The following is a 22,500-nucleotide window of genomic DNA, read 5'->3' on the forward strand; positions in this document are numbered from 1 at the left end:
TGCATCCGGTTGTCAAAACAATACCATCATAAAAAGGCCTCCAGTAAAATATTAGTGTGCAAATTTTATTTTTGGCCAGACAGTGTATTATTATTTTGACGCCAGAATTCTTGTGTGCGTGTGTGTGTGTGCGCACGTGTGTGTGTGTGTGTGTGTGTGTGTGTGACCCACTTGTATCAGCTGGTCTTCGTTGCTGATCTCAATAGCATCCTGACTCTGTTCCAACGCTGTAAAAATGGCATTACAGGCTCTAAAACACACACACACACACACACACACACACACACACTTCATATACTTACAGTCTCATTATTCAAATATTTAAACACACACAACCTGTGACTGCCAACTATGCTTAGGTAAGGTGTGTGTGTGTGTGTGTGTGTGTGTGTGTGTGTGAGACAAAGTTCCTACCTGAGTTTGATCTGAGCGCGGATCTCTCCGTGGTGGAGTTGGATGAGTTCATTGTAGCAGGCCATGACATTGGAGTTCTCAATATAGCGCTACACACACACACACACACACACACACACACACACACACACACACACAGAGAGTAAGGAACTTTTCTTACATTCCGGAACAATTCAAACTCATCCATCCTCACTAGTTAGGTGCACTACAGTGTTAGTGGAAGTACAGAGCTCTACCTATATACAGTGCTGTGAAAAAGTATTTGCCCCTTTCCCGATTTCTTTTTTTGCATGTTCACGTCAAAAGATTCAGATGATTACACCAATTCGAATATTACATAAAGAGAACCTAAACTCATACAAATGATCAGTTTTTAAATGACAATTTCATTTATTAAGAACAAAAAACTGTCCAAGCCTACCTGGCCCTATGTGAAAAAGTAATTGCCCCCTAAACCTAATAACTGCTTGTGCCTAACCCTCTTGGCAGCTGCGACATCAGCAGTCAAAAATTTGTGATAACTGGCAAAGAATCTTCTACATCACTGTGGAGGAATTTTGGCCCACTCTTCTTTGCACAATCTACTTAATTCAGCCACATTGGAGGTTATCGAGGATAAACGGTCTGTTTAAGTATGACAAATATGCAATAAATAAATGAATAAATAAATAAAACAAAATAGATACAAATACTCAGATGATGTTAATGTTTGAGGCGGAGGTACCGATTAGGGTTAAGAAGTTTAATTTCATGTTAAAGGTGCAATTAATCTTGTTTAATAATGTTTAACGTGGAGTTAATGTTAATCTTTAAGGTGGAGTTAAACACCTGATTCTAACTGTATTGCTCGTTTGATGGGAAGGTCATCGTCTGGGACGCCTTCACTACTAACACGGCACATTCAGTGCTATTACTGATAACTGGGTGGATGGATAGATGACTAAACTATCTATAGATGACTGATTGATTGATTGATTGATTGATTAATTTATTGATTGATGGAAGAATACGAACAGTTTGCCTCCATTGAAGTGCACTTCTGTAGTGCACTACAGGCCAAGTGGAAATGCAGACACTCTTAATTAACGGTTTGGTATGATTGTGGAGAATCGACTCACAGGAACTCGGTGTGTTTAGCGAAGTGCTACAGATTACTGGGCACTTCTCCAGAACATCAGAGTAATTCAATTCAATTCTATTTTATTTGTATAGCGCTTTTAGCAATTGTCATTGTCACAAAGCAGCTTTACACAATCAAAAGAGTTATTTAAGTCTGTATGGAATGTGAGTGTGTGTGAATCAGAATGATCAGATGGTCCCTGATGAACGAGTCGAGTGTGACGGTGCTGAGGGAAAAACTCCCTGAGATGGTAATAGGAAGAAACCTTGAGAGGAACCAGACTCAACAGGGAACCCATCCTCATCTGGGTTTCCTCCTCCAGTTCCCCCCATCTCCCCACTACAGGTCTCATTTTCTCCAGTACAGTCCCCCCATCTCTCCAGTAAAGTTCCATACCAACTCATCCTCACCTGGGTGAAACAGAGAGCAGGAATTGATCTGCATAGGGTTGGGGTTAGTAAGCAAACTGAACTCTGACAAACGTCCTGACGATCTCCGTACACTCTTGTGATTGGGATCAAATTTGGGAAACGCCCCTAAATCAACACGACGGTTAGCTTGGTGTTGACGATTCCACAGGGTGTTAGGTATTAGCAGAAACACAAATATGTGCAATGAACTTAAACACACACACACACCCTGTTAAATCCAGCAGACAAGAGAGGCATCACAGTGGCTTCTTCACGGTCCGGCCTAGAAACAAACACAGACACGCAATTCATTGTTAATGATTTTATCTACAAATACAAGCATTTGAGTAATGTGTGTGTGTGTGTGTATATGTAAGACAAACCTTTTCACAACAGCAACAATAACAGTATTCTGAGAGGAGCTGAGAGCACGGATGGAGCTGCAAACACACACACACACATACACTGCAACTTAGATATCAAATCCTGTGACAGACAGACAGACAGACAGACAGACAGACAGACAGACAGACAGACAGACAGACGGGTACCGGCAGAGCTGCTCTCCATTGAAGTTTCTGGAATGTCGGTGGTCGATGATGATGATGTCATGGTGTTTCTCCAGGAAGCAGTGCAACGCTGCATCAGGTGACCGAGCAATGTTGAACTTAAACCCCGCCTTCTCACACGCACTGCTGAAACCCCCGCTTTGACTGTCCTCTCTACTGAACACCAACAGTACCTTCAAACACACACACACATACACACACTGTGTTACTGAAGGATTCCTGCAGGGGGCACACCAGAGAATGCAATAAGACAGTTTTTACATGATGCTTCAGGCATCCCGTGACCCTGTACATAATAAGTTCTCTAGAGAATGAATGAATGAAATTGAGTCAAGCAAAGATGGCGGCCTTCAAGGAGCTTATATTCCTTGTGGACGTTTAGGATCATTACGTATCTCCGGCACACTGTTTTGACGCAATTTGGCCCTGTGCAGGGGTAAAGACACATCATGCATGTGGACCTTGTCACACAACTTCTCCTCAAAACCCTACCATTTTTTATGCGTGAATGCAGGATATGTGAGGAACTCATCATGTGCACATGTACACATAGTTCAAAGGAATCTTATTACCATCCTAAGGCAGGAGTAGAGGTACTAAGGGCGGGACTGAGAGACGACTTAAAGCATTTCTAGTCTCAAAATAACAAGGGACTGAACAAGCACCTGAGGGACCTGTGTGGAGAGAAATGGACAAATCCTTCTGATGCTGTAGAGGAGAACTTGTCATGAGCGCATCAGGTGAGCAGGGTGAGAGGAAAAGGACAGCTTATAGTCCAGGGTTACCCCAAAAATGTGTGTAGCAACCATAGGTGAGATCTTAGAGTTGTTCAGGGGTTCATAATATCCTGACATGAGGATGAATCACCTGTGATGTTGAGTAGCTCAGCTTTGCTGGAATTGAGTTTTAGCTCAGATGTTGGGAGACATGACTGTCTGAGAAAGCGAAGGAGATAAGGAGTTGAGTGTCATCCGCATACGAGTGGTATGAAATGTATGCGTGTGTATGTGATGTGACCTCGCCAAGAAATCGAGTGTAGAGGAAGAACAGAAGCGGACCAAGTACTGAGCCTTGTAAGGCATCAGAGGGGAGTATGCATCGAGCAGATCATCACCTGACATGGTCAACCAAGCACTGCTGTAATGGAGGGTGAGGACTGGGGATGGTCTGGCTGATCAAGAGGCACAGAGGTTCTCAGTGATGGACAAAAGAGCGCTCTCTGTAAAATGTGCTGGTCTGAAACCAAACAGACGTGGACAGACAGTTCATTGTGCTGTAAATGGTATATGCAAAAGAAAAGACAGAAGTGATACTGGTCAGTGGTCAGTAGTTGCTGATGTTTGCTGGGTTTCCTCAGGATGAGCCAGATGTTTTGAAGATTTTGATGATAGCAGTGATGAGGGCGATTAAATCTTGTCAGATAGTCCAGACATCGTGACTAGAACCAATGGGCAAGTGGTAGGACTGCAGGATGAGAAGAATTGCAGAATCTTCACAGTTGCTATATTAGATAAACGCACTTGTGAAAATGGAGAGTTGGGGTAAGAGTGAAGGTATAGCAGGTTTTTCAGTCTTTAGAAGTCAGGGAGGAAGGACCAGAAGGTAAGAAAAGATGATGTGGAGTTTGTGCAGAAGATTCCAGCTTTCCCCAGTTGGGCAGTCTCTGCAGAAGTCACTTCAGATTAATTTTATCTTAATTCTTATCCTAATTCTCTCCAATCTGACAGCCAATGAGAAGGGCAAAAATATCTTCTTGTGTTAAGAAGATAAGGGCAGAGGAGGTCCATGGATGAGAAAAGTTAAGGTGAAGGAAGGGTAAAGGTGAAGGACACCAGATGATAATCAGAGAAGTGGAGTGGAGTCTGTAACTGGAGAGGGAGCTGGAGACCAAGTTCAGAGAATTTCCTCCCATGGGAGGGCAGCTGTTGAATGTCAGTGAGAAGGAATGAAGACGAGGGAGACGGTAAGTTTGACGTCTCAGAGGGCAGTGAGAGGCTGCTGTGTAGTGAGAAAAGACTAAGGGAGCATTTCTCCATGAAAATGTCCTAGGAGACCAGGAGTGCGACATGAATTAGTGCCAGGAACTCATAGGAAGCTAAGGCTAAGACAAAGCCAGCATTCTTTACAGCAGACTGGCAGATCCATAGCCCACCTGGTCCCACCGTGTGAGACGGAGACAACCCAATTTAAGAGTGGACTTTGCTGAGAAAATTCAACAGCAGAACAACACAACAGTGCAAAAACTGAATAAAAACGTGCAGTGCGGACATATGTGACATCAGAGCTGCTTGTGATGCCGCTGCACAGTTTGGACATCAGAGGGTTAAATATATAGACAGCACATTCACAGGGTCATGTGATCGAGTAAAAGCCTCTACCTCAGTGTGAAGACTGTGACGGTACTGCAGGTTGGAAGCAAGATGTCATTCATGATGAATAAATAAAAACATTTCAATTTTCAATTGTGCAAATCCTGTTTACCATAAAATATTGATGATTAGATCCTTACATTCTCTGCACTGGCCCTGTGTTTACTATAAAGTACTACTCCTGGTCCAGCAGGCCATTCAGGGGACTGTGTCCTGGGGCCCCTTAATCTCTCCCTGGTGAAAGTGTCTACAGGTCAGAGCCTGCCACCGACGCCACGCTTAACTGCCCCGAGACGGGCAGAACAAGAGGGGCAGATATGCTCAGACTTTACATTTATTACACGTGACAATACATAGAGTATACACACTCGCAATAAAGCACACACACATTATAGTATACACACTCCCATACAGTATACACACACACACACACACACATTATAGTATACACACTCCCATACAGTACACACACACATTACAGTATACACACACACACACATTATAGTATACACACTCCCATACAGTATACACACACACACATTACAGTATACACACACACACACATTACAGTATACACACACACACACTATAGTATACACACTCCCATACAGTATACACACACACACACACACACACACACACACACATTACAGTATACACACTCCCATACAGTATACACACACATTACAGTATACACACACACACACACACATTATAGTATACACACTCCCATACAGTACACCCACACATTACAGTATACACACACATTATAGTATACACACTCCCATACAGTATACACACACACACACACATTATAGTATACACACACACATTACAGTATACACACACACACATTATAGTATACACACTCCCATACAGTATACACACACACACACACACACACATTACAGTATACACACTCCCATACAGTATACACACACACACACACACACACACACACACACACATTACAGTATACACACACACACACACACACACACACACACACACACACACACACACACACATTATAGTAGACACACTCCCATACAGTACATACACACACACACATTACATACACACACACACACATTACATACACACACACACATTACATACACACACACACATTACATACACACACACACACATTACATACACACACACATTACAGATACACACACACACACACACACACACACACACATTACAGTATACACAATCCCATACAGTACACACACACATTACATACACACACACACATTACATACACACACACACATTACATACACACACACACACATTACACACACACACACACACATTACATACACACACACACATACAGTACACACACACACACACATTACAGTACACACACACACATTACAGTACACACACACACATTACAGTATACACACACACATTACAGTACACACACACACATTACAGTATACACACACACATTATAGTACACACACACACATTACAGTATACACACACACACACATTATAGTACACACACACACATTACAGTATACACACACACACACACCACACATTATAGTATACACACTCCCATACAGTATACACACACATTACAGTATACACACACACACACACACACATTATAGTAGACACACACACATACAGTACACACACACACACATTACAGTATACACACACACACACACACATTATAGTAGACACACTCCCATACAGTACACACACACACACACACATTACAGTACACACACACACACACATTACAGTATACACACACACACACACATTATGACACACTCTCTCTCTCTCTCTCTCTCTCTCTCGTGCGTAAATAGGAACAGCTCAGTTATGAGTCATTCAGGCAGCCAGAGACGTCACGCAGTGGCTTCTCATGCTCTTTCTCTCACACTCTCTCTCTCTCTCTCTCTCACACACACACACACACACACACACACTCAAAGACGCAAATGTAGTAAGAGAATGAACAGAACGGTATTATTGTTGCTCTTCAGCTAGAACTGAGGCAGTGTCTCTGTCTGTCCTGCTGCAAGTCACAATACACACACACACACACACACACACACACACACACACACACATATGACTACATCACAGTAAAAAGGGTGTGTGTACGTGTGTGTGTGTGTGTGTGTGTGTGTGTGTGTGTGTGTGTGTGTGTATGTGTGTGTGTGTGTGTGTACGTGTGTGTGTGTGTGTGAGAACACGAGTGTGGAAGGAACGTCAGATCAGCCGTGAGGATGAATGACAAAAACAGGAAAAGGAAATCACCATGTGTCGCTTTCCTACAGCAATTAACACCAACATTCAGCAGCATTCCTGTCTGTCTGTGTGTGTGTGTGTCTGTCTATCAGTGTGTACATGTGTCCCTGTCTGTCTGTCTGTCTGTCTGTCTGCCTGTCTGTCTGGGTCTCTGTCTGTGTCCCTGTCTGCCTGTCTGTGTATGATTCTCTGTCTCTCAATCTGTCTGTCTGGGTCTTTTTCTGTCTGTCTGTGTGTGTCCCTGTCTATCTTTCTGTGTGTCCACCTGTTTGTCCATCTGGGTCTCTGTCTGTCCGTCTGTCCTTCTGGGTTTCTGTCTCTTTGTCTGTCTGTCTGTATACGTGTCTGTATGTCTGGGTCTGTATGTCTGGTCTGTACATTGGTGTCTGTCTGGGTGTATGTGTATGATTCTCTGTATGTCTGGGTCCCTGTCTGTCCGCCTGTCCCTCTGTGTCTGTCTGTCTATGTACATGTCTGTATGTCTGCATCTCTGGCTGTCTATCTGTCAGTCAGTCTCTTTCTGTCTGTGTGTGTGTGTGTGTGTGTGTGTCTGTGTGTGTGTGTGTGTGTGTGTGTGTGTGTGTGTGTGTGCTCGACACATTCATTCTCAGCCTAGCAGCAGTTCACAGCATGTACCACAGAGAATAGGAGTTAATAAAAACGCACACACACACACACACAGACACACACACACACACACACACACACACACACACACACACACACACACACACACACACACACACACACAGAGTGCTCCAGTACAATAGAATGAAACTATTACAAACCATGATACACTTCTCCTTCCCTCTTGCTCCCCCTTTCCCTCTCTTTCTCTCCTTATCTCTGACTCTGTTTCATTTTTACATTTCTCTTCTTTATTTCATCCTGTTCTTTATTCCCTCTTTCTCCTGTTCTTTCCTCCTTATCAACTTCTCTACTCTTTCATTCCTTTCTTCTTTTACACCACTGCCTTTCACCTTCTATCTCTTCATTCCTTTCCTCTCTTCTCCTTTTTTTCTTTGTTTCTTATTTATTACTTTAGTTCCTCCCTGTTTGCCTTTTGCTTTTTTATTCTTTTCTATCTTTCCCACCAGTCCTCCGCTTCTTCTTCGCCTGTCTCGTACAGATTCCCTCCTTTCGCTCTTCTCTCTATTAATGTTTCTTTCTTTTTTCTTCTCCCATTTCTCCTTCTTTTTCCTTCTAAGGCACATTACTGTTGTTGTTTGGTTTAGTAGCCATGGAAACCACTGGGATTTCATCTGCTGCAGCTGATTGGAGGAGCTTTGAGCAGAATTCCAAACACACACACACACACACACACACACACAAGCAGAGCTTTCCCACGAAAATTTACTCCCCACATAGGCAAAGGAAACATCTACAGTACAACCTTCTCTCTCTCTCTCTCACACACACACACACACACAACCACACACACACACACACACACTTATTACCTGAATCTGATCTTCATATAACTTCATTGGTCCAAACTGTACCTCGGTCAGCGAGCTCTGAAACACAACGTTTAAATCAATTCATTTAAATCAGGCAAATGATTCAGTGTTCATATGATTCATTTGATTCATGAGTCATTTCAGTTCAATACAGCAATTCAGTGTCATCTGGCATCATAAGCCACGCCCACTTTCACTGTGTAGTGGTTCTGCACTGCTGATCCATAAACATACAGTTGAACATTTACAGTTAAATCTCAGATTTCAGCCTGACTTGGTCAGAGTCAGTCAGTCAGTCTGTCAGTCTGTCTGTCTGTCTGTCTGTCTGTCTGTCTGTCTGTGAGACCAGACGTCCACAACACTCACCTCTAATCCACTTACAGGATTTACAGACGGAATGTTTACAGGTTGCACCGTACTGAGAGACATCAACTTTTGTCATTCATTACAAATTTTTATTAAAAAAATCCAAGCACTAAAATAAAGTCTTTAAATAAACTTCAGACTGAACTGTGAAACTTTTAACCACCAGCTGATGATGTCAAAGGTCACACTGCAGCAACTGACCAATCAGCAGCTTCACTTCCATGGAACTGCATGAGGTTCTATTAGAAAATCCACTAAACAAAATCACACAGTCTAATCACACACTCATGTCAAATCACACAGTCTAATCACACACTCATGACAAATCACACAGTCTAATCACACACTCATGCTTAATTACACAGTCTAATCACACACTCATGTCAAATCACACAGTCTAATCACACACTCATGTCAAATCACACAGTCTAATCACACACTCATGTCAAATCACACAGTCTAATCACACACTCATGTCAAATCACACAGTCTAATCACACACTCATGTCAAATCACACAGTCTAATCACACACTCATGTCAAATCACACAGTCTAATCACACACTCATGACAAATCACACAGTCTAATCACACACTCATGTCAAATCACACAGTCTAATCACACACTCATGTCAAATCACACAGTCTAATCACACACTCATGTCAAATCACACAGTCTAATCACACACTCATGTCAAATCACACAGTCTAATCACACACTCATGCTTAATTACACAGTCTAATCACACACTCATGTCAAATCACACACACTCTCCAACTACACACACTGTCCAACTACACATTGTCTAATCACACTCATGCTTAATCACACAGTCTAATCACACTCTCATGTCCATTTAAACGCCAATGTCTAATCACACACTTCTGTCCAATCACACACACTGTCCAACTACACATTGTCTAATCACACACTCATGTCCATTCAAATGCCCATGTCTAATCACACACTTCTGTCTAATCACACACTTCTGTCCAATCACACACTTCTGTCCAATCACACACTTCTGTCCAATCACACACATCTGTCCAATCACACACTTCTGTCCAATCACACACTTCTGTCCAATTACACACACTGTCCAATTACACACACTGTCCAATTACACACACTGTCCAATTACACACACTGACCAATTACACACACTGTCCAATTACACACACTGTCCAATCACACACTGTCCAATCACACACTCATGTCAAATCACACAGTCTAATCACACGCTCATGCTTAATCACACACACTGTCCAATTACACATTGTCTAATCACACACTTCTGTCCAATCACACACACTGTCCAATTACACATTGTCTAATCACACACTCATGTCCATTCAAATGCCCATGTCTAATCACACACTTCTGTCCAATCACACACTTCTGTCCAATCACACACATCTGTCCAATCACACACACTGTCTAGTTACACATTGTCTAATCACACACTCATGTCCATTTAAACGCCAATGTCTAATCACACACTTCTGTCCAATCACACACTTCTGTCCAATCACACACTTCTGTCCAATCACACACTTCTGTCCAATTACACACACTGTCTAATTACACACTGTCCAATCACACACTTCTGTCCAATTACACACACTGTCCAGGTACACAGTCTAATCACACACTCATGTCCATTTAAACGCCAATGTCTAATCACACACTTCTGTCCAATCACACACTTCTGTCCAATCACACACTTCTGTCCAATCACACACACTGTCCAATTACACATTGTCTAATCACACACTCCAGTCTGATTGGTCAGTGCATCTCTTACCTAAAATGTTCAGTTATTATTATTATTATTATTATTATTATTATTATGATGATGATGATGATGATGATGAGTCGTGTATATACAGTGTATATAATCCTGTTCCTGTATGTTGTTTGCGTGAAGTCGCCCAAAAATACACAATAATGGAAAAAAGAAGGAAAAGTTCTGAAAGAGTGATAATAAGGCACACACACACACACACACACACACACACACACACAGGAGAGGAGTGGCATAGAAACATTCTCTCTGTGGAGCAACATCCCAACAGAACCTCAGCGGTAAACACAATTCACACGAGAAACACACACACACACACACACACACACACACACACACAATATAAGACCACTCTTCTTAGCAGAATCGTTAGTGCTCAATTAAATGTGTTGGTGTTCAGGAACAGACCCGACCTCTAATCTCTGCGAGCTTCACACTTTTGGACATGTGACCCTGTGGACAGTGTGGAGGGTCACGTGTCCAAACGTGTGAAGCTAGCATGCTTTACTCGTCCCTCACCCAGCTCTCCTCTGTGTTTGGGCTCAGGGTCTTGTTGTAACACTCAACTTCATCCATGGTTCACTTGTCTACGTAGCTGATGATTTGAGGTGGTGTTGAGGAATTCTGAGGTTTTTCTCCATCTTCCTTGTTTCCTTCTTCCATCATCTATGCAGCAGTACAGTGCAGCCCCAGAGTGTGACGTCCCACCACCAGCACCACCAAACACAACACCTGATACTGTGTTCTTGGGAAATGTAAACGCCTGACCTTTACTCCTCCAAACACACCTCTGGTAAGAACTTTCCTTCAGACATCTTCCGTTGTTCCTGTGCTGAGCTGCAAACTTTACTAGAGCTTAAAAGTGTGAATTTTGGAGCAGGAGCTGCTTTCTGGCTTTCAGTCCATGTTAATGTAAAACACGCTTGACTGGAGACTGTGTCACTGCTGTTCTAGCAGCTTCTACTGTAGTTCTTGGTGTTTTCAGGTTTGTTCCTGGCCATGAGAACCAGTTTCCTCTCAACTGAGAGGATCTTCTTCCAGGCCGTGGTGAAGTGGCTCCACCTCCAAGTAGCAATAGAGGGAACTGATCTTGGAATCTGCAGATGTGACGATACATGAATTGCCAGACTAAAGAATCGCAATACATCACTGAATCGTTTTTGTTCCCACCCGTAGTACCTTCCTCCTGGAAAAGACTATTTAGAGATGATCCCAGGTCTCTTCTCTGATATTCAGACTGATGATGAAACCCGAGACGTTCATTTAGCTTCTCATCTGTGAGATCTGACATCAACAACTAAATCTAACAATCACTCAAGCAGACATTTTTAAAGAGAGAACCTAAACTCAGATTAAATGAGGTGAAAGGTTCCCACGCACATGGTTCCGTGTGTATTCTCACAGGTTGTAAGTGTGACGCTGGTAGGAGACGGCATGCGGGTCACTTCAGCTGATACACACCTCACTTACGCACACCAGCGTGCGACAACCATCCGGCTCTAAACGCGTGAACGGCGCTGAGGTGCCCGGGAATGACGCGGATGTGACCGGACAGGTCTTTTAATTCATTAGATTGTTGGTGTTAATTGTTGGTGCGGCGTCTCACCTCGGCGGTGCGGGAGGGGATTCGTCTCGGTGTTTATCTCTGGATCGGGTTCAGACGCAGCTGGAATGCTGTCAGACACGTCGGACTGTTCCTGCTGTAAAACCGGATTCACTTTAGCATCCAGCTGAAAAAACGGCTGCAGGTTTGTTCTAAGTGTGTGTGTGTGTGTGTGTGTGTGTGTCACTAGAATTTCTAATGTTTCACCAGGGGGAATGTAAACGTTCTGCTCACTGCAGTAGTTACACACTTTCTCCAAGTTTAATCGTTCAGAATGGATGAAGCACCCGATTGACCTGCACGTGACCCTCATGGAGTTTAAACAGAACATGATCATGTGGCACAGAAATTAAAACCCTAAGTCTCCCGACATGATTTAAAGAATCCGTGACCAGAGACTAATATCTCATCCTTCAGACTTCTCTCTGAATACACACGCTCCCGGCGCTTCAGCGCTCTGTTTACTGGTAAAACTTGGGAGTTCAAACGCTCTTTTTGGGAATTGAATCTCTGCTGGGGATCCCGGTGTTGTGTCTGCGGCCTGAGCCGTGTCACCCAGCACACAGCGTCGCTCCCATCTCACCTGCAGTCCCGTGTTTGGTGTGTGTTAGTTTGAGTTGGTGTGTGATGGTGTATGTAGGTGTGTGTAGTGTGTGTGTGCACGTTGTGTGCATGCGCGTTGTGTGTGTGTGTGTGTTGTGTTAGTTTAAGCTGTTGGGTGAAGGTTTGTGTTGGGTGTGTGTTGGGTGTGTGTTGGGTGTGTGTGGGTTTGAGTTGTTAAGTGTGTGTGTGTGTGTGTGTGTGTGTGTGTGTGGGTGTGTTGAGGTTCCAAGCAGAAGACTGTGCTACACACACACACACTCACACACACTCACACACACTCACAAAACATGTGTAACAACATTCCAGTGCCTGAAGATGAAATCAGATTAGTGATAAAACCTGCCTGCGGTCAATAAACTCCTTGTGTGTGTGTGTGTGTGTGTGTGTGTAAGAATCATTTACATTAAGTTAATAAGAGATAAGGATGGCGGTGTGTCATGTGACTGAGAGTGTTCTCCTCTGACTGTTACACAGCGCTCACACTGGAGACTCCTTACACTCCTTATTAAACATTGTGTGTGTGTGTGTGTGTGTGTGTGTGTGTAGCACGCTGTGTACATCCTTGTGTTACTGTGGAGATGATCAGAGATATCAGCGCATTAATATAACCCTTCACTGCTGTTGGAGCTGAAGTGGAACTGAACTGATCACCACCTTCGGACCCAGAGGGTTATAGAAACGGTATCAGGTCTAATGTTTATCTTCTTTGATATTTTCTTTCATGTCTAAAATGTTCAGGATCAATAAAATACAAATATCTAATTAAAAAAAGTCTCATTTCACATCTGTCTCTGAAAAAAAGGCACCTGTACATAAAACCTGTTAATCTTTTAAACATATATTTGCGTAACGGCTAACGCGATGTGATTAGCATGTAAACTCTCAAGACCTCAGCTAAGAGCTAACGGCTATAGCACTGTTGTACAGATCAGCGTAAAGCCCTGCATCCTGTCTCTCGACTGCATCCGCTTCTATACATCACACACTCACATTCACACACTCATTCATACACACACACACACACACACACACACACACACACACACACACAGTGCAGCAGTGGCTTCCCACTGAAGTGAAAAACAGGAAATTGGATGACATTGTTGAGAGGGCAGACGTCAGTGGAGACAGATATAGAGGGTAAACAGCTTCCTAACAGCAGCACTGCTGGGACCACTCTTACACACACACACACACACACACACACACACACACAGAAATTCTCTGAGTCTTGGCCCCAACTGAAACCAAGACTCATTACAACTATACACACACACACACACACAGCGGTAAGGCACTGGTTGTCGGCTCTGACCTGGTTATTATTAACAGTTATTATAACAGAAACCAGGAGTCTGTTTGTTTGCTTGTTTGTTACTTCGTTTATCATTTCACCATTTATCATAAACAACTACAAATTTACTTAGCAGTGTTTCTTTATGAGTGCTAATGCTAGTTAAATTAGCTTAGCTGGACAGCAGGGCCTAAAGCTACGCTCTCCTCACCACGGAGCTTATGTGGGTCAGTCGATCTACACATGCTGTCTAAGGTCATCGATGGTTACCATAGAAACTAAAGATTTTCAAGATCAAAGGTTTCAAAGGTTTTCTTGTCTCAGAAAACAACAGATTGGAGAGTCAAAGAAGTAAAATATTAACAAATGTGATCCGCTTGTATATCGAATCCAAACTAAAAACTTACAGGTTTGTTTGAAGCACTACAAAACATAAAATCTTGAAACAATAATCATAAAAACATGATCTATTTTAGGTACCATGACAACGGATAGCTGTTCTAGCTATTTAGCGAAGAGCATCCATACAACATCGAACCCGCATCAGACGAAACTCTGTGATTCAGTATCAGGATCGTAAACAGATAAGCAACAAGACATGCAAGAAAACAAGCTAATCGCATAAATGCTAGCACAATGCGCTGCACGCATTAACGTTAGCCATCTAGTAATCTAGGCAGAGAGATGAATTACCTGTAACAGAAGATTAGCTATGACTTAAAATAAAGTATGATGGCTTTTGAGAATCGGTTTGTCACTCCAACACCACTTACAGACAAATAAACTTTTAAGTTTTAATTTTAGCCAAAGTTATAGGCCGTAATTAGAGTTTTACCCAATAAACTAATTTTGCTAAATCACAATCGCCATCATGCCAAAAAATAAAAAAAATTAAAATAAAAATCAGAATCACTAATTTGGAAATAAGTCACTGCCTCCTAAAAATGACTTGTAAACTCAATCAGGTGAAACTAATCACCGTCTTATTGGCACAGAAAAATATCTGACTGTAAACTGTAATCAGCTGTGGTTATTCTGATTAGGATTCATCACTGCCTAGAAGAACAGTGAGGTCTCTCACACAGACTCTCCCTGGAGTACACTGGTCTGAGAGGCTACCAAGAGGCCTACAGCAACTCTGAAGCAGTGGCAGAAAGTTATGACTAAGTCAGTTCTATTGTGTCCATGTGACATGACCACAAATTCACAACATGTATGGGAGGGTTGCAAAAAAAAAGTCAAAAAAGGCCACTAAAACTTCATTATTTGGCCACAACACTAAACAATATGTCTGGTGGACATCCAACACAGCTCACCATCCAAATAACCCCATTCCTCCAGCATGGAGCTGGGAATATCCTGTTCTGGGCTGTTCCTCTGCAGTAGGGGCTGGAGAACTTCTCAGGATAGAAGGAGAAGAAATGGAACAAAATAATGTCAAATTGTTGAGGAAAATCTGCTGCCCTCTGCCAGGACGTTGTCAATGAGAAGAAGATTTAATTTCTAACATGACAATGACCCAAAACAGCAAAACTGACACCACAGGGGCTGAAGGAAAAAAAGGTGAATGTCCTGGCATGGCCGAGTCAGAGTCCAGACCTAAAGCCCACTGAACACCTGTGGAATGACCTGAAGACTGCAGTCCACAAACAGTCACCATCAAATTTAACTCAGCTTGAGCAGTTCTGTAAGGAAGAGAGGACAAGGTCTAGATGTGCAAAGCTTTGTGTAGAATGTCAGCTTTGTGTCAGAATCTCCATCCATATGTTTGAGACAACTTAGAACATGGCAGCGTTTGTTTAAGCTAGGGTCGCAAATTTGATTTATACATATAGAGTTTATATATATATATATATATAGAGAGAGGGGGGGGCAGACGGGGAGAGCAGACAGACATAACAGAGAGAGGCGAGAAGAGAGAGGAGCAGACAGAGAGAGAGAAAAAGATGGAGAACCAGAGACAGACAGATAGAGAGGCAGACAGACAGATAGAGAGGCAGACACATGGAGAGAGGCAGACAGGCAGTGATGTAAGCTGTACAGAGGGCAGTGCAGGTCATGTGAGTTGCACAACAATCTAAAGCAGCAAAAGAATGACTTTACTGTTCTACTAGTCTCTCTCTCTCTCTCACACACACACACACACACACACACACACACACGTCCCTCTCTCCCTGGCTGTTTTTCACACACATAAGCACCGACTCAAAATATCCTGAAACACTTACACACACACACACACACACACACACGGAGCAGTGTGACACTGTAAGTTAGTAATTATTTGTTTTATTCAGACTGATGGCTGATTCAGAATTTGGAGTGAGAATCTATTTCACTCCTCTGACTCAGAATTAAATATGATTTTATTGGCTCTGAATTAAACTCCGTCTGACTCTGCACCAGTCTGACTCTGAATCAGATTGGCTCTGACTCTGCAGCAGTCTGACTCTGAATCAGATTGGCTCTGACTCTGCAGCAGTCTGACTCTGAATCAGATTGGCTCTGACTCTGCAGCAGTCTGACTCTGAATCAGATTGGCTCTGACTCTGCAGCAGTCTGACTCTGAATCAGATTGGCTCTGACTCTGCAGCAGTCTGACTCTTCACCAGATTGGCTCTGACTCTGCACCAGTCTGACTCTGAATCAGATTGGCTCTGACTCTGAATCAGTCTGACTCTTCACCAGATTGGCTCCGACTCTGCACCAGTCTGACTCTGCATCAGATTGGCTCTGACTCTGCACCAGTCTGACTCTGAATCAGATTGGCTCTGACTCTGCACCAGTCTGACCCTGAATCAGATTGGCTCTGACTCTGCACCAGTCTGACTCTGAATCAGATTGGCTCTGCACCAGTCTGACTCTGAATCAGATTGGCTCTGACTCCGAATCAGTCTGACTCTGCACCAGATTGGCTCTGACTCCGAATCAGTCTGACTCTTCACCAGATTGGCTCCGACTCTGCACCAGTCTGACTCTGCACCAGATTGGCTCTGACTCTGCACCAGTCTGACTCTGAATCAGATTGGCTCTGACTCTGCACCAGTCTGACTCTGAATCAGATTGGCTCTGACTCTGCACCAGTCTGACTCTGAATCAGATTGGCTCTGACTCTGCACCAGTCTGACTCTGAATCAGATTGGCTCTGACTCCGAATCAGTCTGACTCTGCACCAGATTGGCTCTGACTCTGCACCAGTCTGACTCTGCACCAGATTGGCTCTGACTCTGCACCAGTCTGACTCTGAATCAGATTGGCTCTGACTCTGCACCAGTCTGACTCTGAATCAGATTGGCTCTGACTCTGCAGCAGTCTGACTCTGAATCAGATTGGCTCTGACTCTGCACCAGTCTGACTCTGAATCAGATTGGCTCTGACTCTGCGCCAGTCTGACTCAGGCTCTGAACGTGACTCTGCCCTGAGCTCATGGTGAAACCTTGCTCTGCCTCCTACTGAAGCTCTGAATCGACCCCACTCTGACTCGGACTCTAAATGAAACTCACCCTGACTCGTCACCAGGTCAGAGTCCACTTGTTCTTAAAATCCAGTTTGTTTGATCACGACAGTAGAGATGGGGGGTGGGGGTGTGTATGATTCAGTTATGTGATGATTGACGTACCTCCACACTGACTCAATCACAATCCAGTTATTAGAAACTATTTGAACGTTAATAACAGAAACGAACCAGTCGTGACCAGAATGGTCTGGTTTTCAGTTTGATGGGCCCATCAGCCTCAGGAATAAACCCGTCTGTGTGGAGCGCAGAAGCTTCGGAGCGCCGCAACACAAACACATGGCGTTACATTATCGAAAGGTAACAGTGCGTCTTTGTGCTTAATTTAATTAGAATTTAAATGTTAAAGTCTTGTATTTAAGATAAGATATACCTTAACTGTACAAATACAGTTTGTAGTGTTTAAACTTGGGTTTTAACTTTTTTTTATATATTTTTTGGAGATTTTTATATTTTCTTCTATTTCAGCTATTTATTTCTTGTTGATTGTTTTTTTAAATTTTGACGGTCACTGGCAGTCGTATAAACATTTCACTGCATATCGCACTGTGTATGACTGTGTACGTGACAAATAAAATTAGATTTAGAATTTAACTGAGAAAACTAATGTTATAAGGAATGCGCTACATTTAATTACTCGTTAAACTTTATTAAAGGTCTAAAATTGTAAGAAAAAAAAAAATGTAACACAGAATCTGGATATTTATAAAATCAGATACTAATAGAATCCCGATTTGAATGGAACCAGCAGGTCGGAGGTGAGAACACGTGGCACGGGGAGGTGATGCTGATCCTCCTCACTGCTGTTAGTGTGAACACACGGGGTGTGAAGGCGAACCGGAGCGAAACAGAAACGGCCCATTGTTTAGAACGTGATGTCATCAACACTGCCTGTCTCCTCCAATAGCTGTGTGTGTGTGTGTGTGTGTGTGTGTGTGTGTGTGTGCGCGCACACTGATCTCACCCTCCGAACTATAGAGCCAGAGTTGATTAAGTATAAAGGCAGGCGTGAGGTTGTTCCTGTCGTCGTCTCTATAATATCATTAATTATCATTAATAGGAAGGTCGACTCCTCTGTTTATCAGCAGATCACAAACCAACGGGACACACACTGCCACCTGCTGTACCGGAGGGTGGAGACACACGAGTCTACTTGGGTACGGAACAATATCACTAACCCTGAGAGAGAGCACTGACCCAACTATCAATGACTCACCTGAAGAAACACAAAACAACCTAAAATAACCTAAAATACCTTAAAAATAAATCATCTGTGTAATGAACAATAAAATAAACACATAGTAAAGGATAATATAATACCATTCACAACGTTACACATAACAGCACACTGCTATCTCACAGAGTGTGTGTGTGTGTGTGTGTGTGTGTGTCTTCACTATTACCTTTAGGGTATTTTTGTTCTGATCCTGATTATACCACACACACACACACACACACACACAGCACAGAGTGAGAGAGACCTTTCACAGTATCTCCCGCGTTGTAGATCAATAACGATCAAATGTGTGTGTGTGTGTGTGTGTGTGTGTGTGTGTGTGTGTGTGTGTGTGTGTGTGAGAGAGAGAGAGAGAGATGTGATGACATCATGGGCTAAACACTACGTCCAAATGTTTGGTTGCTCGTGTTGTATCTTAATTAGCGTGCTTTGTTAGCTAGCTGGCTAGTTAAATCTTAAACAGACACAGTTACCATGACAACAGCTCCCCGTCCACGGCTACACCCTAAAACCAGCAGCTAGAATACTAAATACTGTGTAGTTTCAGACAACACACACACTTCAATGCGACACTCGGTTGTGTGTGTCCCGGCCTCTTGTACGACGATGCTGTACCCCGAAGTGTAAACAGACCCAGAGGAGACCCCGACGCTGAGAGCCTTCACACCGCGCGGCGCTCGGGACTAGACCCGGATCGGGAGAAAAGTCAGCGCGGTTCAGCCGGTCGAGTGACGAGTGGCTTCAGGGAGGAGCATCACATGCTGTCTCATGATCAAAAGCCTCGTCGCTCAGGGAAAAACACACACACACACACACACACACACACACTGATGCCCTTACTGTCGGCTCGATGTTTTAATCCGGACCTGCCGTCACCTTTAGGATCGTCTGAGTCTGATGGAGAGAGCGAGGATCGTTCACTCCAGAACAAACACTCGTACCTCCTCCACTGAAGTGTGAGACGAACCCTGCACCCTTCTGTACACCTTCACAAATTTGTCATTTAATCAAGCCAGGGTTTGTCGAAAATGTCCAATCTCACAACAAACAGCACTCCGCATCAGTTACACTGAACAGAAATTTATCTGTAAGTTGTTCCAGTTGATTTGTACAGTATTAGGGTAAAGACTTCAACAATGTACAACTACACTCAGAAACACACTTGGGGTAAATTAACTCATTGATGCTGCATGACTTTTAATTTGTCCAACACAAGAAGTGCACAAGTCAGGAACATCTCTCAGAACAATCTCTAAACATCTGTATGGACTGTAAGGACAAGCTACTGGGAGGTGGAGCCACTTTACCATGGTCTGGAAGAAGATCCATACTGTCCCCCTCAGCTGAGAGGAAACTGGTTCTCTCCATCACTGAACAAATCTGAAACCACCAGGAACTGGAAGAAGCTGGAACACCAGTGACACGGTCACCAGTCAAGCGTGGACTGAAATAATGAAGGGAAGAAGCTCCTGTTTTAAAATCTACACCTCCGAGTCAAGTTTGCAGCTCAACACATGGACAGAGAAAGTCTGCTGGAACAATGTTTGGACCAGAGGTGTGCTGGGAGGAGCAAATATGAGGCATTCGCTTTTCCCAAGAACATTGTAGCAGGCATTAAGCATGCTGGTGGTGGTGGTGGTGGAATCACGCTCTGGGGCCGTTCTGCACTGCACTAAGATGATTAAATCATGAAGATAGTGGGGGAAACTCAGATATCTTCAGCAGAACCTTAAATCATCATAATGAGCCAAAAAAAATCTTTATCTCTCCAAAGAGCCACAGGTTTGGGCTTTGCCGTAGGTTGGAAAATCTCTTCAACAAAACTTTTCTCAAGATTTTCAAGCAGTGTCGCATATTGTGCAGTACACTCCCTTTTACAACCTCTGCTGCTTGTTCACCTGCCTTCAACAAGGTCGGAAAATGGGTGAAGTCTCTCTTTTGGAGATTGTGTCCAGCTTCAGTTTGTTGACAAATGTGAAAACACTCCACCACTTTAACTTCCCTTGCAGATCCACATTCAGTCCATTCAGATGCATGCATGCAGAATGTCGACCAAAAAAGCCAAATCTGTAATCCACTGGGGATCATGTAGCTCAGGGTAGTCCTTATGTTCCTCTGCAAGGAACAGCTTCACCGGCTTCAAAAGCTCAAAGAAACGAGAAACCACATTACCTCTTGAAAGCCATCTCACACCGCAGTGCAGAAGCAGATCAGATGGAAGATCTTCATCAAGTTCATCAACGAGATTTTTGAACCGTCTGTGATTCAGAGCATGTGTGTGTATAAAATTGACGATTTCCAGCACAGGTTTCAAGTTCAGCTTTTTATACACCAAGTTCTCTTGATGAATAATACAGTGAAACGCCCAAAATTCTGGAAAACGATCATCAGTTTTACACAGCCCTACAAGACCTTTCTCAGACCCCAACATGGCTGGAGCTCCATCAGTAGTTATTGCTGTTAGTTTTGGATAACTGCAGATTTGCTTTCTCAACAACAGTCATCAGTGTCTCTTACAGATCTATGCTACGAGTTCTTAAGCTCTTCCTTAATTGCGCAGTCTTCTGACACAAACCGTACAAATATTGCCAATTGTGGCTTGTCTTGAACATCGCACGACTCATCCAACACAATGCTGAAATACCGGCACTTCCGAAGAGCCGATAATAAATGTGTTTCTACTGAATTGTCAATGTCCGTTATTCTCTGTTGAACAGTGTGCCGTGACAGCTGAAGGTCCTTTACTGAACGTTTCAAATTTTCATTTTCGGGACAAAGAATAGCAACACCATCACTGAGGCACTTTTCAACAAATTCTCCTTTAGAGTATGGCTTTTTCGCATGAGCAATGTTCCATGCTAGTTGATATGATGCTAATGTGACCGTCTCTGAATGCTGTGATGATTGACAGGCTACTAACGAACTTTACGCCAATCGTGTTAGTCTATGTTAAATCGCGAGAGGTTGTGTAAAAAAAAAATCATTTAAATACATAACCCTTTATTGAAAAATGATGTTTTGACATTTAAAAAATAATTTTCAAGTGTAAAGACAGAACATGTGGATAGATCGAAGAGCCGCAGATGGGCAGTGAGAGAGCCGCGGGTTCGCCACCCCTGAGCTAGATGGAGGGACAGGAGGGTTCTACAGCGAAGCTGTGTGTGGAACAGATGAAGCAGGCGTGGCCCGTGCTTAAACATCAGGCCCGTGTACTGACGTCACAAAATGTCCCTGTGCTACAAACTCTTGAGGTTTTCTTCTGCTCTTCTGGAAGGATGGACAGATAAATGGGTGCATGGGGAGCCCTCTGTTCTGCAGCGAAGATCTCACATGATAAAGAGTGCCACGCCCTGTTTCCTGGTACTGACTGCTGTAACTCATACTGCTACCCTCCACTACAACCCACCGCGCTCTCCCCTAAACCTCATCCTCATCCTTTCGACAGACAGAC

General features: G+C 43.3%; 1 protein-coding gene across 2 annotated transcripts in view; it reads right to left on the reverse strand.

The window, feature by feature from the left end:
* The window catches only part of pde8a (phosphodiesterase 8A), a 41,616-nt gene that overhangs the window by 9,998 nt on the left and 9,118 nt on the right, over positions 1 to 22,500 (reverse strand). For both annotated transcript variants that reach the window (XM_053499926.1, XM_053499925.1), the window contains 6 exons: positions 8,629 to 8,685; positions 2,496 to 2,686; positions 2,328 to 2,384; positions 2,173 to 2,227; positions 415 to 503; positions 172 to 250 (listed from right to left, as the gene is read on the reverse strand). In XM_053499926.1, the coding sequence (XP_053355901.1) occupies positions 172 to 250; positions 415 to 503; positions 2,173 to 2,227; positions 2,328 to 2,384; positions 2,496 to 2,686; positions 8,629 to 8,685 (528 nt within the window). The remainder of the gene's footprint in view (positions 1 to 171; positions 251 to 414; positions 504 to 2,172; positions 2,228 to 2,327; positions 2,385 to 2,495; positions 2,687 to 8,628; positions 8,686 to 22,500) is intronic.

This window comes from Clarias gariepinus, chromosome 7 (genome assembly GCF_024256425.1).
Source record: "Clarias gariepinus isolate MV-2021 ecotype Netherlands chromosome 7, CGAR_prim_01v2, whole genome shotgun sequence".
Lineage (NCBI taxonomy): Eukaryota > Metazoa > Chordata > Actinopteri > Siluriformes > Clariidae > Clarias > Clarias gariepinus.